Here is a 20252-nt window from a genome sequence, read left to right on the forward strand (position 1 = left end):
TTTATTTTTGAGCACATTTAATGGTAATTTTATTTACTTAACGTCTTTCAGTATTCCAAAGTTGGGTTTGATGAAAAATTACCACAGGTGAAGTAATAATTAATGTTATTAATTATAATGAATAGTAGACTTGTCAAGTCAGTGGAATGTATATACATTTTTGACATTGCACACATTTAATGGTAGTTTCAAACCTTTCTTAAACTTTTAAAATTTGATATAAATTAAAAAATTTCCTTTGATCTAACTTTATAAAAAGGTACTGTTTTATACATGATTTTTTTTAAATTCCTGAGCACATTTAATGGTAATTTTTATTACTTTCAGTGATTCAAAATGGATTTAAGTTAAAAACTACCACAGATCTAACTAACCATTAAATGCGCACAAGTTAAATCTATGCTATGTACAGGGATGTCTTAGGTCTAATCTCTGGTAAATTCAGCTAGTCTTCTTTTTTTGCCATGTTCGGGCGATGCGGCAGGAATTGGTAATCGCTGTCGGTGCCGATGATGTAGGTTGGTATGTTGCCTCGCCCCTTGACGAAGGTCATGCCCCGATAGTTGCACTGGATGTTGAACTCGCGCAACTTCAGGGCGGTGTTTTCGGTGACCTGTATTTGGCCGGGCACTCCGGTGGAGTCCATGCGCGAGGCCATATTCACGGGATTGCCCCAGATGTCGTAGTGCGGCTTCGAAATGCCCACCACGCCGGCCATCGCCCTGCCATGCGAAATGCCAATCCTCAGCATGCCATAGTCGGTGCTGCCCTCGTACTCCGTCTGCATGTTCTCCGTATTGAAACGCCTCATGGTCCGCATCAGATCCAGGGCAAACTCGGCCATCACCCGCACCACCTCGTTGCTACTGCTCCCATTCGGGGTGGCACTGATCCGTGGTCCCGCACTCGTAACCACATTGCCCTCGTACTGTCCGCGTTCCAAGTCGAGATCCAGGGCTATGTTGCTCCCATTTCCGTACGGCACCCGCTGCACTCCGTCTGTGTTTGAACTGCGGGCTCCATCGTAGCGACTCCTCCGTCCATTCGGCATCAGGGACAAGTTGTGGAACTTCATCTGAGGGGCATTCACCTGCTCCGAACGGGAAACGTCCAGACCACAGGCCGCCATGTACGTCCAGTTGGCCACCTTGATCTTCTCCACGCGTAGGCTCTGCGAGTACTTGTTTAGCTGAGGAAGGGAACAAATGTTTAAATTAATAAGTTAAGTCTTTAAGCCATCATATACAGTAAAACTAACTAACTACATGTATAATCTGATATTTTTAGCTGTAAGCCCAAAAATCAAAATAGTCTGTTCTTATAAAACTGTCCACTAAAATTGAATAATTAACGCACAGCCAAATTCAATTAAACAACATTATTTGAATTTAGTTTCGTTTAATTCTGATAACAGTAATCTCTTTTTAATAAATGTTAAATTTTAAGTCTTTATAAAAGTTAATGGATTTTACATGCTTATTTGAAAAATGCGTTTAAATAAAACATGTTTTATGAAGTGTCTTTAAAACAAGAAAAATACCTTTACTTATGACAGTAATATTTATTTGTAGCATTACTTTTGCAGTACAGTTTGTTGGTTTTATTGATTCCCTTCAGCTACCATTTACCTCAAAAGAATGAAAGTTAGATGAACCTTATTTACAGGTATTTTAAGTTCTAGATTAAAACACCTTTACTAATTACAGTGTTATTTATTTGTAGTACCTATTACTAAAATGTATTTAACAGTATTACTGCTAATGAAAACCCAGTACCATTTATCTTGAAAGACTAGATAAATATTCACTATTATCTAATTTAACTCACACTTTGGATATACAACGCACTTCTTTTGATAAGATTGCAATACCAAGTTACGAAGTTACTAAATTTAGGCATATTCTGTTGGGGATCCACCCGAACTGTTGACAGACAACTCAATACTCATTACTCGCTACTCACCACATCGTCAAAGTCGCAGATAATCTCGTTGAGCACTCGCAGTCCGATCTTGTCGGTGTCGAAGTTTTTGATCGAGGCAAACATTACGGCCACATTGTCGTACTCCTCGTAGTAGAGTTCATTCTGCAGTTGGTTGGACAGATAAAAGTCGGCTAAAAAGACAATTAAATGGATTAGTTTGGATTACATATATAAAGATAAAAACCTACCAACATGCGTGGGCAAAATATTGGTGAGTAGTACTTTAATGGTGTCATTGGTGATCAAGGCATCTTCCTGCTTTTTCAGTAGTTGTCTTTTCCAGCTGTTAAATTAAATAATTTTTATATTTATTTATTATAAGGTAGAGAGTTATAGCAATTACTTGTAATCCACTTTCGCAATAAACTCCGTTTGGCGCTCCATCAGATGAAAAATGCCCAATGTGATTAGCATCAGCAGCGTGTGCGAATATTTGGCATTAAAGTTGACATTTGTGGATGGACTGAGGGCGTATATAAAGTTGAATTCAAAGATCACCAGCCCTGAATAGGCAATCATTATCAAGGCGGAGAAACAGGATTTGACAATAAAAGGTATCCGGGTGAACAAAAACGAGATGCCAATAATCAGGGTCATGCAATTGGTTAGGATCTGCAAATAAAACAGACAATGTAAATTGTAAACTACAATACATTTCAAGGGACTTTCTCACCCAAGGATGGAAGCACTGCACCCGCTCCTCGAAACCTGGCTCCAGATCCGCATAGTCATCGTCATTGCTGCAGCCCAGCACTTGCATTATGGCCACGGCAATGTAGGAGAAAATGATGAGGAAGTATATCACTATCCGGATGACCACATTCCGCTGCATCTCATCTGAAAGGCGGAAGAGGAGCCCACTTATCCGGCCATTTGGAGAGGACACATCCGCATCCGACATGTACATGATCCAGAGTTTCTTGTACCACGAAATGATCAGCAGCATGGTGAGCAGGACTATCGTGGTGCCATCTATGTACCAGTAGTGATACCGCGCACTGAAAGTTAACTCTTCAAGTGATTATCTTTTCTTTTTTGGGGAGTACTATCTACTTACTCCTTGCTCAGCAGCTGGATGGTCAGCAGACCCATGTAGATCACCCAGGACAAGGCAATGCTGTACTTGAGCATCACATCCGGCTCCTGCATGTACTGGAACTCCCAGTTACGGATGCGAAAAAACAGGCAGCAGGAGCTAATGTTGCGCCGGAAGGTCTCCTCCTCGATTTCATCCTGGGTTAGGCGTGTGCTTCTTCGGAATACTTTAGTTAGTCTGAAAATAATATAAATGATAAATCAATTTTAGGCTGTACATATGTATTGAGCATCAAAATGCTAAGCATACAGTAAACTACTATAATTGTACATCGTATACTTTATATGTACGAAAAACATTTGTACAAAGCACACAAACACTCAATTACTTTTTTAATTTATATTTCGTACATCACTTCATCACAGAAATATACAACTTTTTTTGCGTACTCTACATTTTATTTAACTTGATTTATTTTAAAGTTCTTTCTAACGCAACAAAGCTAGTCACACAGTAGTATTTTACTGGACTATTTTAGCAATTTATTTTATTATTTAAAAATTTGTATTTAATTCCATACAAAACCTATCCATTTTAATTCCCATATTTTGCCTATTAAGTTAAATAGTTTCATATTAACTCACTTAATTTAACATGCATGGCATTTTATCATATGATTGTATATCTAATTTAAATAAGCAACATGAACAAATATGTACTTTTACTATAATATTTCGTTCCCTAATAAGAAGTACTCACTGTATCCTTCCGATGGGCATCTTGTCCAGCTCGCGGCACATCTCGAGCTTGGCCTGGTTGCGCACCTGGTTGTATTGGTGCAGCGTGGAGCTGTGCATGAAGTTGGCCTTGCTGGCCTCGCTCAGCTTCTTGGCCTGCTGCTCCCTCATCCGGCGACGTGGGTCGTGCATGGGGGCCTACAACTTTCGGTTCGATGTAATGGTGCTGGAGCGGAGGATCGTGGCCTCTGACCGTCAAATACTCACGCGCAGTGACTTGATGAGGAAGGTGCGAATGCCGTGCTTCTGCAGAACCACATCCTCTCGAGCCTTCTCGGTGCCGTCCTCATAAAAGTACTCGCCATCCAGCAGAGACAGGGTCTTCTGGCTGACATGCACTCGTCCAGTGGCTCCTGTGGCCTCCAGTCTATTCGCGATGTCCACATCCTTGGACCAAATGTCAAACTGCCATTTGGCTGCTCCAATTACTCCGGACAGAACGTCGCCGGAATGGACACCTATTCGCATGTCGATGTTCAAGTGTCGCTTCTCTCTGGCGGAAAAAAAATGAAATAATGTTTAAATTAATAGAAATGTATTATTTTATATTTTATTTAAATGTATATTTTAATGTGATTCATACCTAAAGTTTCTACTTAACTCCCATTTCTAACTAAATTTCATTATGACCTTGTTAAACTTAAAAGTTCGTCGTAATTATAGGTAGTAATTGAAGGTTTGGTTTATCTTAGGCAGAGCAATAAAGTATTCATTTGAATTTGTATGTCTTATCAAAGTTTAAGTTCGAAAAATAACTATGACCTCACTTTTATCAGCAAAACTTAATTTCTAGTAAAATGATTAAATGCAAAACTTGAAAGAATGAACTAAACTATAAGTGTTTATTTCAAACAAACAATTTATTTTGATATCATGAATATCTTTAACTTAATTTGATGAAAATTTTGTATTTCCATTAAGTTACTTTTGATTCAACAACTCTATAATTTTATCAGTAACTACTTTTATTACACAAACATTTTTTCTATAGTTAAATATTAACTACGAAAATGTGATTTGCACACCCTCTTTGTACTGATACAAACAACTGGCATTCTTTTAATTCCATTAAGTTAGATTTGATTAAACGGCGCTCTAATCACTATCAATAATCACGGCGTTCATCCGGCCACATAAAACGCGATTAATCAGTAGAGACTAATCACAACCTGGCTAATGACTTTTATTATTTGTAAGAGAGAGGACTAATGCACTCACCTAACATCGCGAATGTCCTTGATCATCCGCAGACCCAAATCCACGCAGCACTTGGCATGATCCGCATTCGGGTTGGCCAGTCCAGCCACGCAGTAGTAGCAATCGCCCAGGAACTTGATCCTCAGCACATTGTACTCCTCGCTGGCGATGTCGAATCGCACGAAGAGATCGTGCAGAGCCTCCACCAGTTTCTTCACATCCAGCGTGGTGGTCAAGTGGGTGTAGTTCACCACATCTGCGTAGAGCACGGTGACGTCCTCGTGTGGTTCAATGAAGAGGGTGCTGCAAAAGGGTTATGGGAAGTTGAAGATTATAATAAAGCCCTTTATGAAAAAGTTCCCGGACCACTTTAATTAATAAATAAATAAATAATATAAAATAATACAAAATATAAAATAATACAAAAACTAATACAACACTCCGAGAATATAAATTAATTTTTTATATTGTTTTGACATTTGAAAAATAAAATAAAGTAGTATACAATAGATGTCTAATTGTAAGATGAAAGTAAGTTGTTTTAAGTAGAACACTAAAATACAGTAACATAAAGTATTTATGTAAGTCAACCTTGTCATTAGTGAACAAAATTAAGATAAATGCAATTGGCAGACAGATTTACAACACAACAATTGTCTAAAAATAAAGACTTTTAGGAAAAACATCAATGTCTGATTTAATAACCAAGATCTAATTTAAATAAAATGAATTTAAATGAAATAGAAAGTATTTTAAACCAAATATTTTTCACATTCATTTAAATTTGAAATATTTAATTATAAAATATATTATGCATTGTATTTAATAATAATATGTTTTCATTTTAAATTGAAATATTTTATATACAATTTTAAATTCATTTATGTTTTATTATATTTGAATTGGATTATATGTAGCTGACTTTTATATTCTCGAAGTGTGGAGCTCACACATACAATTATTTTATAAATTTAATTTTAAATTCTCCCTTTCTGGGCATTTATGATCCAAGGATTGGCTTCCAAACTCACCCATGATCCGGCTGTCGCCACCGCTTGAGCGTCTGGCTGTCGGCACTCCTGCGCAGATCCACCTGCGACTGCTGCTGGTGCTGCTGCTTGGACCGCTCGATGCGGTTCTTCACGTCCTCCTGCAGCCGATCTGCGATCTGGGCGGGCAGGATGCTCAGTAAAAGGCTGCGCTCCTGATCCCTGGCATACCGCAGCAGCAGATTCTCCTCCACGTACTGCCTGCGATCTAGGAAAGTGGTTCGCAGCGCAATGTCCCTCATGAGGCGAAAGAAAATGCCCAGGAGATTGACACAACTCAAGTAGATAGCCTCGTTCAGGATGCTGTGCATCTGATTGTCATCCTTGGCGGTGATCACAAAACTATAGTTGATTATGTAGCAACAGGTGACCGCTGAGCCGAGGACAAATGGCTGCAGCAGATACGGCACCGGCATGAACATATAGATGGCATACAGCGTATACGCATCGTATATCGGATTCAGGATGTCATTGTGGCTCGTGGCATGGTAGACATTCAGCCCAATGTCCATCAGGACCATCACACAAACCGCCAGCCACGAGGTGGCATACACAATCCAGCCGTGCTTGCTCACCAACTCACTGCGGAAATTCAGGGACAGCACTATCCAAATGACCAGGCCGGAGCACATGTAGGCCACCATGTCCACGTACACGTACTTGATCTCCGGCGTGGTCAGCAGCAGCAATGTGTGGATCAGGGTCACCGCCACGTGGATCAGGATGAACAGCGACAGGTAGCCCACCCGCAATCGACCCATGTACAGGTCGTACGACTCCTCCAGCTCCAAATTTCGACATTTTCTCTGCGGGATTAACATTGTTAAGGGGTAAGTCAATATCACTATGGACTGATGTAATTGTAGTATATGAGTATTATTTATTAAACCTTTTGAAATTTCCTTGTACAGCAGAAAATGCCTTTCTGCCTAAAAGGTTCAAATACTTTGTTAAAACGGTACGAATGAAAAATTTTAAAAATGTAAGTATTTAGTCAAATGTTTAATCATTTTTCGTTACAAAATTTGAAGTTTTTTATACTTTGTTAAGAATGTGGTTTGGTTTGACATTAAATAAAAAGTTTAAATACTTTGCTTAAACGGAACGAATGAGAAAATTTTAAAAAGTGCATTTATTTAGACAAATCTTTAATCAGTTTTAGTTACTAAATTATCGGAAGTTTTGTTTGTTTTTAAAAATATACTTATATACTTAGTGAATATAAAATATAGCTCTGTTTACTGATAGTTTTATTTCCCTTAAAAATTTATATTAAATATATTTCCTAAAGCCAAGATTCTTCGAAGAATCGAAGAGCAAACATTTTGATACGAAAAACCGGGAAAGAACACATTTTTTAACAACTTTTATTGGTTTCACTTCCTTCTGCTATAGAAAGATTAAGTTTATTTATCCGTGTGATTTAGGTTTATTAGAGGTGGATTCTATTCAATTCGGTTAATAAGTTGAGCCTTGAATGCATTTTCGTCTTGAGTTAAATTTTGTAAAATCGCAAAAGCTAAATATATATACATAGATCAGTGAAGTGCCCTTCTCTCATACTAAAATTAAGTTTATTATTGACGTTGTACTAACAAGTGCCTTGATACTTTGTTATTAACTTTAATAGGAATATGAACAGAAAGTGATTTTCTTATCGACTGGGCGCTTGAAATAAAAAACACTTAGTTATACCTACAAACAAATGTACGTAAAATTTGTATATTCAGTTACTTGTTTCTTGACAAAAACAGAGGAATTACAATTTAACAGGTTCAGTATGAATATAAAAATAGTTGTTATAAAAAGTTATTTATATTTGATTTGTTATTTACAGGAATTTTGCATTCGGTTGCAATTTGGTCAATAGAGATTTTAGTGTCGACTTGTAAAGATTGTCGCTGCATATAAAGATAAAGTGTTGCCCGAATAAAAGTTTCCACACCAATTATTCTTTATAGACAAAGACTAACCCAAAAGGGCGATGCACTCACCACAAGATATGACCATTCCCAGTTCTTCTCGTTTTGCACGGTTTGGGCCTGTTCGCTGGTCCTGGCCAAACTAATGGGATTGGTGCGGTTGTACTCGATGGCCGAGTCGAAGTAGGAATCCATTATGGAGCCGGGTCAGGGATTGGATCGCAATCGGAATCGGAATCAGAATTGGAGCATTTCCAGCGGTATCATTTTCGGTGGCAGCTATCCACAACAATCAGAGGGTGTCTGGTGAAAAGCATATCACTTATTATCTGATCAAACAATTAGCCACTAAGCTATCTAAGCAGCAACAAAATCCCCAATAGGCATTCGAATCAGTCAATTGACGGGCCATTCTTATCGGAGTCACAAAAAAATGTAGTGAGAGGGTGTGGATTTTGGTGCTGTGAGTTGTGAGCTGTGCCATTGCGATGCCATTTGTATGGCTGCAAAAACAGCGGCTAATTTAGCAATTTGTCTAATGTTCTGTTGATAGTGTGCTAATGGTCTGTAAATCACACTCACCCGCACACTCGCCTTCGCACTCCAAATCGTTTCAGACGGAGTCCGTTTGCATTATCAGTTGCAATTTGAACGGAAAAGGATCACGGCTATATATGGCAGTGTAATTTATTTACGGGCTTTGCACTTGAGCACCGTGCGATTTTGCACTTCACTTTCACGTTGGGTAATAAATACGATAATAATTAATAAAAAATTAACACCACTTAAGCGCGTAGCGCTTCAACAAGCCAATACACGGCGGACAGGTATCACAAATTACTCTTTTTTTCTTCTTCCGCGATAAGCACTCGCCCCGATTCCTCATAAGTATTCCCGTCCGTTCGAGTGAGGTGTCGATATATACATATATTCGCTGGGTATCGGAGATCCACAAACACGACCGATGCCAACGAATTGCTGCGACCAACTGAGGGACCAACACACCTGTTCATTGTTGATTGTTGATGGCTGAGTGCTGAGAGTTGAGTATGAAGTATGAGGTGTAAGGTATAAGGTAAGGTGTGAGTACGAAGTGAAGAGTCGGCTTATCGGTATGAAAAGTGTTTGGCGGCACTGGCGCCTGATTGATGACACAGCTGTGTTGAGTGATAAGTATTCCGAAAAATGATAAAATACTTTGTTTTAGTAAACATTAATTGATTAAAACTAATATAGTTTAGCTTAGGTTTGTTTATACATTTAAATTTCAATTTGAATTAATGGCGCCCTAGCAAAGGCGCCCTCTGGCGGAAAAAGTTAGAAAGTAGACATTGCCAGCCCTGGTTTTTGTTTCGGTTAGCACAAATTTAGTCAATCTGGCAGCACAACTTCTTAAAAATGCTAGTAGTTTTTGTACTGAAATACAAGAACACCAGTTTGTACAAAGTTTCTCTGTCTGTTTTATATTAAAAGTTTGCCACAACAGTTTCCGGTTCTTCAATATGCATAACAAAAGGTTTTACTCATTTTACACATGCAAAATAATGCTAATAATTGAATTCCACTTTAAACTAATTACCCGCCTTCAGAAATGTGACCATTTGTAGGCTGGTCAGAAATACCACAAGTTATAAATCAATATTCGGCTATTCTCGTAACCTAAGGCTACGGTCACACTACGTGCAAGCTGTTTATTTTCTCGAGTCGGAAAATTGCTCACATTTTCGGTCTCATTTAATATATAAGATAGCCGGAAAAAGGGGAGAAAAAAAGCTGAGCAGCCATGTCGGCCTTCACGGAGACGGCTCTCCTCAAGAAACTGGCCGAATTGAACAGCAGCCAGCAGAGCATCCAGACCTTATCCTTGTGGCTGATTCACCATCGCAAGCATAGTGCGGCGATTGTGAAAACCTGGCAAAGGGAATTGGAAAATGGTGGGTAGTCCTGGCTCTCCATATATATTCTACCCTATAATTTGAATATATAATCTATTGAACAGTTGCCGAGCCCAAGAAACTAACCTTCATGTACCTGGCCAACGATGTGATCCAGAACAGCAAGAAGAAGGGTCCGGAGTATGGCAAGGAGTTCAACCAGGTGCTGGGCAAGGTTTTCGCCCACATTGGTGAGAAATGTGGCTCCGACAAGCTACTGGGCAGCCTGGGCAGGATCTTAAACATTTGGCTAGAGCGTGGCGTCTACGATCCCAAGGCCATTGCGGATTGGAGGTCACGATTGCACCGGGAAACCACTACCACCAATGGCAAATCCTATGGCGGCGGTGGAGCCAGTGAAAAGCCAGAAAAGTCGGAAAAGCCAGAAAAGGCGGAAAAAGAGCATGGCCACAAGGAGAAATCGGAACGCCGGGAGAAGCGCAAGCACGAGGATCGTCACTCCAAGTCGAAGCGTTCCAGGCAACATGCTCAACCGACTACAGGCAGCAGCACCAGCACCAGCAATAGCTCCGCCAATAACAGTGCTCCTCCGCCCGAGGAAGTCGTAGTTGTGGAGCCGGAAAATGGCCATACACCACCGTATTTGCCTCTGGGCGAACCCCCCGAACCCGAGGAGCTCATCAAGGCCCTGACCAGCATCGAGAACTCCGCCTCCAGTGATGCAGTGGTGCGCGAGAGGATCGCCAAGCTGCCGCAGGAAATATCCGAGATCAGCTGCATCAGCAAGCTGGAGGACAAGGACAAGGCCAAGGCTCTGGCCGTGCAGGTGGGAATCAAAACTTGGTCGAAATAGAAGCACTTTAGAAAGAAATCTAAAGCTTACTATAGCAAAATCAGGCATTAAGGCTCAGTAATGAAGCTAAGAAATCAAAAATCTTACAAAATGTTGACACATAAAACTTTGTATATGAAAAACTTTTGATTTGGAAAGTCATTTTGTTTATATGGCATACTTTTGTATTTTGTCATATATACATGACTTGCCATTTAAGACTAAAGAGTTTTCACATGAAATGCAAATGCAAATCATATTTACAAATCGTATTTATACTATTCTATTTTCTTCTATTCTGACTATTTCTATTTAGTCTTGTGCCTATTTCCACTTAAAAAAGAGCTGTCCTTTAGCTAAAAATCTCAAATAAAACACCTTTTTAAATTGGGAATTAAGAATATAGATCTATATTGTGAATTTGATTATTAATTATTTTTTACAAACACCTTTTTCAGGTCAACGAAGCTGTGGATCTGCTCAATGATTACAACGCTCGACTGGCGGCGGAAATGGAGGAGCGCACCAAGTTGGCCACCATGCTGCGGGATTTTCAAGTGGAGCAAAAGGAACTTCTGTCCCAGGCTGAGCTACGTCTCGATGTACGTTCCACATCATGGTTTAAGCCCTGCATGCTTTTTGGGGGTTGTTAAATAAGGATAATGGGTGCTTGTCCCTCACAGAACTGATTAAATTTAGACAACCTCATTATTCTGAGACGTTAACCGCCAAAAGATCAAGCGCTTAAAACGCTTTAAAATTGTAAAGAAAACTAGTTTTAGAGAAATCTATGGTCAGATTGTTATTTACCCAAAGCTATTATTTTGAGCACGTTAGCTGCAAACCCCAATCCTGAACAATCCTTACTAAATCAAAAGAATTGAAACTGTTTAAAAATTTGTATTGAAAGATTGCTATTTGTTCCGTTTGTATATTTGTATTTAATTTGTATTAAAAAACCCTGAATTCAGTCCCCTTTTTATTACTCACGAACTTGCAACATCATCGCCTAATTTTGTGTGTCTTTGCAGGAACACAAGAAGAAGCTGGCCAGGATGTTGGGCCTGCAGAAGGAGATCCACGATCACCTGTCCAACCTGCCCGACCTGACGCAATTGCCGGATGTGACCGGCGGACTGGCGCCCCTGCCCTCCGCCGGCGATCTCTTCAACGCCCTGCATTAATGGCGATCCCGATACTGATTCGGAGCCACTTAAAGTCGTGTTTAGAGTTTATACATACTTATACCTTATATTTGCAATTGTTCCCCTATTGGCAAACCCTGATTGTAATCCAAAACACACACACGCCCACTAATTACGTTTGAATAATAGCAGCTAATTGCCAGCAACTTACATTTCTCGTTGGATTAACAACTTAGTTCATCACGTAGTTGGCGGTGCCCTGCCACTTTTCGATGAAGGATATGATGTCGGCGATGCCGCTGCCAGGAGACATCTTTAGGGCCACCGAAAACTTGCTCCAGACATCGCGGTTCACTTGGTTGCTGGACGATTGAAAGGTCACCGGTTGACGACCCCTCACTGGAAACCCACTCAGCATGCAGGCCAGATCATTGGCCCCCAAACTGGATTCGTACAAGCCACGATCATCGGTGGGCAACTGCTGGTCCACCTGTTGATCCATGCTCACGGCCAGCACCCATTCCCGCACTTCCTCATGCAAACCGGGGTCATTCTTCAGGTGAATGTCCTCGGGCAGGGGCACGGAGCTGGGAAAATCGGTGCTAGCCAGATCGGAATGATCCACCAGCTGACCGGAGCCCTCCTCAATGGCTTCGCACACGTCCAGATAGTGGTTGAGCATCACAAAGGCCTCGGATTCGCGACCTGCCTGGCGCAGATCCATTCCGGCTTCGTAGAAACCCTTGTCCACGGGCAGCACATCGGTGTGGCGCAGCAGAGCCAAGGATAGTCGCAGAGCCACGGGCTGCAGGGCCTGCACCTCCTTGCAGCGTGCCCTGGTGGCATAGTAGTGAGCTATCAGGAGGAACTGCTCCATGTTGACGGTGAACTGGGATTGCGACTGCTCTGGCATGGCCTTCAGAGATTGCAGCAGGCGGTGGAGGAAGTCCCTCAACTGGCGCCACAGGGAACCACCCTCCGTTTGATCCTCCCGCAGGGCGAGACAATCCAAGGCTATCCTGGTGTAGATATTGAAGTGGGCTTCGATGGGCGGCGCTCCATAGCTCAGGTAGAGACCCAGGGCCGTGGAGCAGTTGCCCTCGCGGATCAACTGGGCTGCATAGACAGCCACGTACTTTTGCAGCAGGCCAGGATTCAATTGCTTGGCCTTCTCCAGGCAGCGCTGCCATTGACCCTGCTCCGCCAGCAGATCCAGAGCCGAAACGACATCTATGTCGGCCAGCTGCTCGATATTCCCCTCGTGCCGCAGGCTGGCCTTCTGCTGCTGCTCCACATAGGCCAACAGCTGCAGGTCCGCATCGATCTCCTTGGCCAGCCGGCGGGCCTTGCTCCACTGCTCCGTCTGGATGAACACATCCACCGCCTGCTTGGGCAGATCGGCAGCCAGATAAAGCTGGGCCGCCGGTCCGATCTGCTTGATGGCCAGCAGACGGGGTCCCAGCGCCTGGGCCAGCTCCTGGGCATCCGCACCTTCGAGGAACTGATTGCAGATCTCGGCTGCCCGCAGCAGGGCTCGCTCCAAGGTGGCTGCATCCTCGGCATTGCCGGAATCGATTTGCATCAGGCACTCGGCCGCCTTGCGGAACTGCTCCTTCTTGGCGAACTCGGCTGCCTTCTGCAGGTAGCCCCGGGACACGGAGGCGCCATCTTCACCCTGGGAGCCCTGAGCTTGCACTTGACCCCTCTGAAGTTGGGCCTGCAAGCGCCTGAGGTCGTTCAAGGCAGCCGGATAGTGCTCCTCGGCAATGCGCAGGGCATCTTCGTAGAGGGACTCCTGTTTGTAGTGTTCCACTATCAGGTCCGGACGATGGGCCCTTAGGAGCAGAGCCTCATAGTCCTTGTAGTTGCGGGTCTCCAAGGCAGCCGCCGCTTGTCCGATGAGCACTTCGCCCACGGCATCCGGCAGATGGGATTCAGCCACATTTAGGGCCGCCTGCCAGTCGCCCGCATGCTGGTACATCAGTATGGCCTCCTTGGGTTTGTTGGCCTTCAGGAACTCAGCCTCTGCTGCCTCGAACTTACCCTCATCCTCCAGGGACATGGCTATTTTCAGGTGCACCTCGTCGGTGGGTCTGCCCGCAAAGCGGCACAGTTCCATGGCGAACTCAAACTGGCCGGAGTCGCAGGCAAAACCCACTGCCGTATCGAGGAGGCCCAGTTTGCTGAGCAGCCGCACGGCACCTTCGGTGGGCATGGATTTGGCCCACATGTAGGCCACCTGCTGGCTGGCTCCCTCGGTGCCCTTCTGCTTGGCCACCCGGTAGCCATCCTCCCAGCGTCCCGACGAGCAGTACATGTGCACGGCGGACTTCCAATCGCCCGAGGCCACGAAGTGCAGCTCTGCATTCTTCAGTTTACCCCGCGATTCCAGTTGCCTGGCCAAGTGCAGATGGGTGCTGTCCAGCAAATCCTTGTGATGACGCTCCACCAGACGTATCATGGAGTCGTACAGTTCCCGGCGCTTGTACATGGCTATGGCCAGATCGGGTTCATTCACGGCTATCAGTACCTTCTCGGCATCCCTGTACTTGCCCTGCTCCTCCAGCGTTCCAGCCAGTTGGACAAAGAGCTCCCGGAGTTGCTCCGCCTTTAGGTACTTCTCACCTATGACATAGGCTCGCTCCCATTTGCCATGACGATTGAGCAGTTCGATGGCATCCTTGTGCAGATGGGCCCGCACCAGCATGTCTTCTGCTCCATCCAGATCCCCGGCAAAGGCCAGATGCTTGGCCAGATCCAGGGCATAGCGTTGTATGAGCTCCGGTTCGTCGAGGACCTTGGCTATCTGGACCGCCTTGCGCCATTGCTTGGCACCCACGGCGGCTTCCAAGGCTTTCTGGGTGGCTCCCGCCTCGATGTAGTGATTGATGGAGGCATCCAACTGCTTGCGAGCCACCAACCAGTCGCCCCACTCCTCCTCCAAGGCGGTCACCTCCTGGGGCGCCACAATGCGTCCCAGTTCCAGGGCCCGGGCATAGGCTCCTCCCTTGCGGTAGAGTGCTAGAGCGGCTTCCGGACGCGATAGTCGATGGGCTATGTCGCCGGCCAGTTCGTAGAGTTCGGAGCGAACCAATCCCTCGGTGACCTGCAGCATCACTTGCTCGTCCTGCAGGATGTGCGGTGTCTTGAGCGCCAAGCGGGCTGCTCTGGCTGGCTTGTTGGCCTTGAGGAACAGGGACATGGCCTGCTGGAGATCCCCTTGCTCCTCCAGCACCTGGCCGGCCTTCTCCTGCTGCTCGCTGCTCAGCAGGTAGTCCATGTGCTGCTGTTTCAGGCTGGAGATTCCATTGTAGCCACGTCTCTCCGCCAGAGACACTGCCTCGTCCCACATTCCCAGCTGTTGGTACATCCTTAGAGCTGCCTCAATGTCTCCCTGCTCCAGGTAAATCCTCTCTGCAGTTCGCAAGTCCGATCCCAGCAAAGCCATTTTGGCCCTAACTTCGGGACAGAGTGTGCCAGGTGAACCGGAGGACTCCTCGAACTCATCCGCCTGCCGAATCATCTCGGCCAGGTAGTACGCCTTGGAAACATTGCCCAAGGCGGCATAGCATCTCTGCGCCACTCGAAGGTTTCCATCATCCAGGGAAATCATGGCCAGATTGTGCCACATGGCTTTGGCAGCGGGCTTGTCACCCAGGGTTTCCAGGAAATGAACAGCCCTTCCGAAGTCGCTGTCATTCACTGCCGTGCCAAACTCCACGAGGCCCTCGTCCAACTGGTAATTGTGCTCACTAGGTCCATCCTGAGATCTTACGACGGTACGACCCTGTAGGGATTAGTAAGTATGTATAACAAAATCTAAAATACAAATAACGATATTAGTATACAGTTTGGGTCATCATAATAAAAACAAAGCAAAACTTAACACTTAAACTTACAATTTTTAAGGCATACGACAATTTTTTCTTTCAATTTATCATAATGCTTACATTCAAATAAACGACATTGTGTACAAAACAAATTTGCTATTTTTTAAGTGATTACATTTTTTTGTCTAACTGATTAAATTTTCTTTAAAATTCACTTTTAAGTATTTGATTGTAAATCTTTTTAGATCAATCTAAACAAATCACAATATTTTAACTGGACATAGAAAATAAAAAAAAAATTTAAGAGCTGATCAATTTTTTTAAATTATAAATTATCAATAAAAATGTCAATCTAACTTTTTAATAAATAGTTTCAAATATATTACTTATTTAAAACGAACTAACTTATTTAAAAATAAACATTAGATGGAAATAAAAATGGTTAAGCCTATTTTTAAAAATAAAAATACAAAAACAAATTTTATTAAATCTTTTAAAATATTATTTTTCTTATTTAGTTGTTAAAAGTTTTTTAAAAAGTTTTTTGAAAGTTTCTTCTTATTTTGCTTTTCCATAAACTAAAAAAACTACTATTATTTTGACCGCAACTGTATAGGACATGACTTACATTCTCGCGCAGCACCTCGATGGCTTCACCGCGAACGCTTTGCATGGTGACGTGCTCCGGAAGATCGATGTTGTACCAAATGGCCAAATTGGAGTTGCTCTGGGCCACCACGACATCGCTTTGCGGCACCCACTGGACGAAGGATATGTTGCTGAGCAGGGTCTGCTTTTTGCCAGTGTAGTTATCCACCAGAATCAGACGCAGCTTCTTGTCCCGAAATAGGAGTTTATGGGCAGTCTCGCTCAACTCCAGCCAATCGATTTTGGTTTCATGGTTTATCTGGCCACTGGTCATCCGACTGACCAGATCCACCACACAAATGGTTTTGGCGTCGAGGAGAAAGGCCAACTTTTTGTTTTCCCTGGCATTGCCACGCTCATTCAGACGCACTGAGATGACGTGGGGATTCACGAATTCCGTGCGAACCGATCCCAGGATAGAGTTATCCCCGTATTCCACCAAACTCAGTTCGCCTACATTGAAAACCAGGCATACAGTGGGGTTCTCAAAGTAGAAACGCTCATGGTGACCGGAGGCGGTCCAGGGAACTTCGCTGCTCAAATTGCGGGTCAGGTCACACAGGATCAGGGACTCCTCGGTGCGGGCCACCAGGTAGTTATCCCTGCCCATGATCCTCACATCATCGATCTCCAGGCCCAGCTGCGACTCAATGGTGAGCTGTTGCGCGGGTTCCGTCAGAGATCTCACCAGCAGTTGACTGGGCGCCACGAAGATCAGCTCGAACTTGTCCTGCCACACGGTGCGTCGAAGTACGGACTCGAAGAGCAGCACTGCCCCACTAACCGATCCCAATGCGAGTCGGGCTCCATCCCTGCGCCAGAGAAGGCAGCTCAGGGTGTACAGGCAGGACACCTCCTTGCTGGCACTCTCGCTCCAAGCTCCCTGACGCGGACTCCACGCGAAGATGCGAATCCGGTCGAAGCTGCCGAAGGCCACCGCCTGTCCATTTGGACTACAGGCTGCCACTGTGAACTCCCGTTCGCCTTCGGTTCGGGAATGATCGAAGGTACGCAGCTGGCGACCCTGGAAAGGCAGAAGTTTTAATACGGCTTTATATGTTCGTCCATAATATTCTGAAAAATTCGCGTTTTGTATCCTTAATTGGTATATGTCAAACAAAGGACCAAAAACGCGAATTCTTCAGAACTCTCCTTAAGCAAGAACTAAGCTCAAAGAGTAGCGATTTTGTTATAAACTATTACATTACATCCAATCTTCTAACAGTTTATGGCAAATTTGTAAACAAGCTAAAACTATTTTTAATTCTTTCAGTGGAAAGACTAAGAGTTTTAGATGGATTCTAAAACATACCATGCTATCGTAGAAGACAATCCTCTGATCACAGCCACCGACGCAAAATCCACCCTGTGGCCAGGCCAGAGCAAAAGGTGGAACGGGATGCTGCACCACTCTGCCAAGTGGTTCCGTGGCCTCATCCGTCATGAAATAGCGTATAATGGTGCCATCGTTGTGGCCACTCAGAAAACCAGTTCCCTTGGTATTTGCTGCCAGGGAAATGCAAATGCTGTCACCGCCATAGAGGCTTTGGGATTTATTGCTCTTGCTGTGAAGGGCTCGAACCTTGCCATCCTCGAGTCCTTAAAGGGTTAAGTAATTTGTAAAAATATTTTTTATAATTAAAAACTTGATTTACCTGCAATAATGGACCCCGAAGTGAGCCAAATCAGAGCAGTCACAGCACTGGCCTGTGGAAACTTGTTGCAAATCACCTTCTTGTCATTCCAGGACTCCCCCAGTTTGTAGACATAAACGATGCTATCACTCTGACCCACCGCCAGTTTGGTGGAATCCGGACTGAAGGCCAATCCCCGAATGACATAGGAGTTCTTTCCGTTCAATGGATTAGCTGGCTTGGTACTGAACTTATCACGCCTTTCTCCGGCATCATCGTACAGTAGAATATGACGATCCGCTGTGGCAATCGCCAGTTTTTGCTGGTTGGGAGACCAGGCTAGTCCTGCTATTCGCTGGATTTGCTCCTGAAAGAAAAAAACACATTTAAGTATGTTAGTTTAATGTTCTTATTTTGTAAGCAGGCGAACATTTTAATCTTAACACTTAAAGGTACCAGAAACTGGTTAATTTACAAATTTCACAATTATTGCAATAATATAGGAAAATACAGTAAATTGGTTAGTATTGGTGAAAATTCTATTTGGGAAATGCAGAGCTTATTATTCAACAATTATTTAAAATTAAAGCATAAGGATATTATATTTTGAACTTGATTAATTTTTGTATAATTTTTATACACAAGAAACTCTTGAAGCTAGAATGTACCACAAAGTAAAAAAATTTGATTTTTGAAATTCAAAGCTTTAATATTTTCACTTTTCCATTTTCTTATTGTTTACCTGACCCTCCAACAAAGTTCGCAGGTATTTCAACTGCATTTTCTTAACGATATCCTATAGGTTTTTATATTTTTTCCTTGAATTAATTTTCCGATTAGAAATTTGTTAATTTTCCGACGTATTTTTTCCCTTTGTTGTGGTCCGCGTGTCAGTTGTTGTGGTAACCGGGAGCCAGGCAACCCCACACTACCACCCACTGCCACCGAATGCCACCCACTTCCACCCCTTTGTGGTGTCCGCTGTGTGTTGTTGTGTTGTCTATTTTCTTGGCGCTTCCGCTTTGCGCTGCCATTCTAAATAAATGGCCTTTGTTTTGAGATGCAGCAGGTGCCGGATGGGCCAGGATGTGGATCTGTAGGCGTGGGTGGTGGCTAGTGGGTGGTGGGTGGTGATGGCTGCTCCGGGGGGTGGGTGGGCGTCCCACCCACAAAGCTGTTGCTTTCTCTGCAGACAGCGCTGCCCGCTGTGAGTTGTCCTAGTCCTTTCATTATAGAGAGAAAGAGAGAAAGAGGGAGAGAGTGGAGAGTGTCCTTGTGCGCATGTCCTGCGAAGGGAGCGATTGGCAGGTGAGAGGCCAATTCATACAGGTGTGCTGTGAGAGCGGGAGCGCATGACCTTGGGGGTGGGTTTGGGGGGAGGGTTTTCCAAATAGGTATAAATCAGCCCTCTATCGGTACTTTAACAGAACCACTTAGATTTTAACACAATATAACAGTTTTATGGGAAATGTGGTTACGTTTTTATGAACGAAATTGTTCTTGGGTAGTCCTTATCACTACTAGTGAAGGCGATAAAGTATGGCTTACGTAGTTTTGAGTTTATAGGACTTTTTCTGAAATAAATGTTGTATAATTTGCTTTAAATAACAATTCCCCATCATTTTCTAGAATATTTATATATTATTATATTTTAACTTATATTATTTAAATCTGCTTACAGAGCTTACTGGATCGTACTGCTTTGTTTCCGACTTTTCGTTCATACTGCTTATGTATCCTGCTTGCGTGTCCTTGTGTTTATTTCTTGTTGCTTCGTAAACTGCTTGATCATTCTGCTTGTTTAATATTTTGCACCCCCTTCTAAAGGAAACTTTTCGGAGTGCCGGGTCAACTTTCACCACCACTTCCCCAGGACGATGCTCAGCAAAGCTCTTACTCTCTCTGCTCTTAAAATCTCTCTCTCTGTCTATTTTGATTCTCTCGTATTTTGTCCTTTCGGCAGGTCGTGAATTTCTCGGCTGTTTGAGCAACATCGTTTGCCTTGGCCAAGTCAAAAGGACGAACGGCGGCAGCTGGATAAGGCGGCTGCTGATTATTTTATTCAATGGCGGAGGCCAAGTCAGCGCAGCGCCAACGTGGCTAATGTATGGCCCAACGCATTGTGGCAGGTCAAAGCGGGCAATTCAGTCTGCTTCTGGTTTTGGTTCTGGTTTTTGGCCCTCTCGTCCTTTTGCTCCTTTTTGGCCATTCCTTTGGCCTTTTTGCCGAGCAGAGCCACTCTGCTTTGTGCCAGTATGCCGCCCCTGCTTGCCTGGGCATCTCT

General features: G+C 43.7%; 3 protein-coding genes across 7 annotated transcripts; 1 reads left to right on the top strand and 2 right to left on the bottom strand.

The window, feature by feature from the left end:
* Positions 1-88: 88 nt before the first annotated feature.
* On the bottom strand, positions 89-8981 carry LOC108146363 (adenylyl cyclase X E). Of its 4 annotated transcripts, XM_017272341.2 has the most exons (12): positions 8567-8979; positions 8057-8287; positions 6045-6868; positions 5035-5316; positions 4024-4309; positions 3779-3954; positions 3041-3256; positions 2657-2981; positions 2327-2595; positions 2172-2266; positions 1963-2114; positions 89-1189 (listed from the first exon to the last, which is right to left on the bottom strand). In XM_017272341.2, exons 2-12 carry the CDS (start codon positions 8177-8179, stop codon positions 446-448), a joined length of 3492 nt encoding a protein of 1163 aa, XP_017127830.1. In that variant the 5' UTR covers positions 8180-8287; positions 8567-8979; the 3' UTR covers positions 89-445. The 4 variants fall into 4 exon arrangements, with proteins under 4 accessions (XP_017127830.1, XP_017127831.1, XP_017127832.1 ...); XM_017272342.2 differs by lacking the exons at positions 8057-8287; positions 8567-8979 and adding an exon at positions 6952-7104; XM_017272343.1 differs by lacking the exons at positions 5035-5316; positions 6045-6868; positions 8057-8287; positions 8567-8979 and having other exon boundaries at positions 3779-3960; positions 4024-4139.
* Positions 8982-9650: 669 nt separating this feature from the next.
* Positions 9651-12066, top strand: LOC108146374 (regulation of nuclear pre-mRNA domain-containing protein 1A). The gene is made up of 4 exons (XM_017272363.2): positions 9651-9918; positions 9984-10705; positions 11170-11313; positions 11743-12066. The coding sequence occupies exons 1-4, from the start codon at positions 9768-9770 to the stop codon at positions 11893-11895; spliced, it is 1170 nt and encodes a 389-aa protein (XP_017127852.1). The 5' UTR covers positions 9651-9767; the 3' UTR covers positions 11896-12066.
* LOC108146372 (intraflagellar transport protein 172 homolog) lies at positions 11986-18819 on the bottom strand. 2 transcript variants are annotated; one of them, XM_017272361.2, is made up of 5 exons: positions 18711-18819; positions 17990-18335; positions 17647-17933; positions 16315-17358; positions 11986-15643 (listed from the first exon to the last, which is right to left on the bottom strand). In XM_017272361.2, exons 1-5 carry the CDS (start codon positions 18747-18749, stop codon positions 12089-12091), a joined length of 5271 nt encoding a protein of 1756 aa, XP_017127850.1. In that variant the 5' UTR covers positions 18750-18819; the 3' UTR covers positions 11986-12088. The 2 variants fall into 2 exon arrangements, with proteins under 2 accessions (XP_017127850.1, XP_017127851.1); XM_017272362.2 differs by lacking the exons at positions 16315-17358; positions 17647-17933; positions 17990-18335; positions 18711-18819 and adding an exon at positions 15756-15801 and having other exon boundaries at positions 11986-15675.
* Positions 18820-20252: the final 1433 nt, after the last annotated feature.

The sequence above is a fragment of the Drosophila elegans genome, unplaced genomic scaffold (genome assembly GCF_018152505.1).
Source record: "Drosophila elegans isolate 14027-0461.03 unplaced genomic scaffold, ASM1815250v1 contig_208, whole genome shotgun sequence".
Lineage (NCBI taxonomy): Eukaryota > Metazoa > Arthropoda > Insecta > Diptera > Drosophilidae > Drosophila > Drosophila elegans.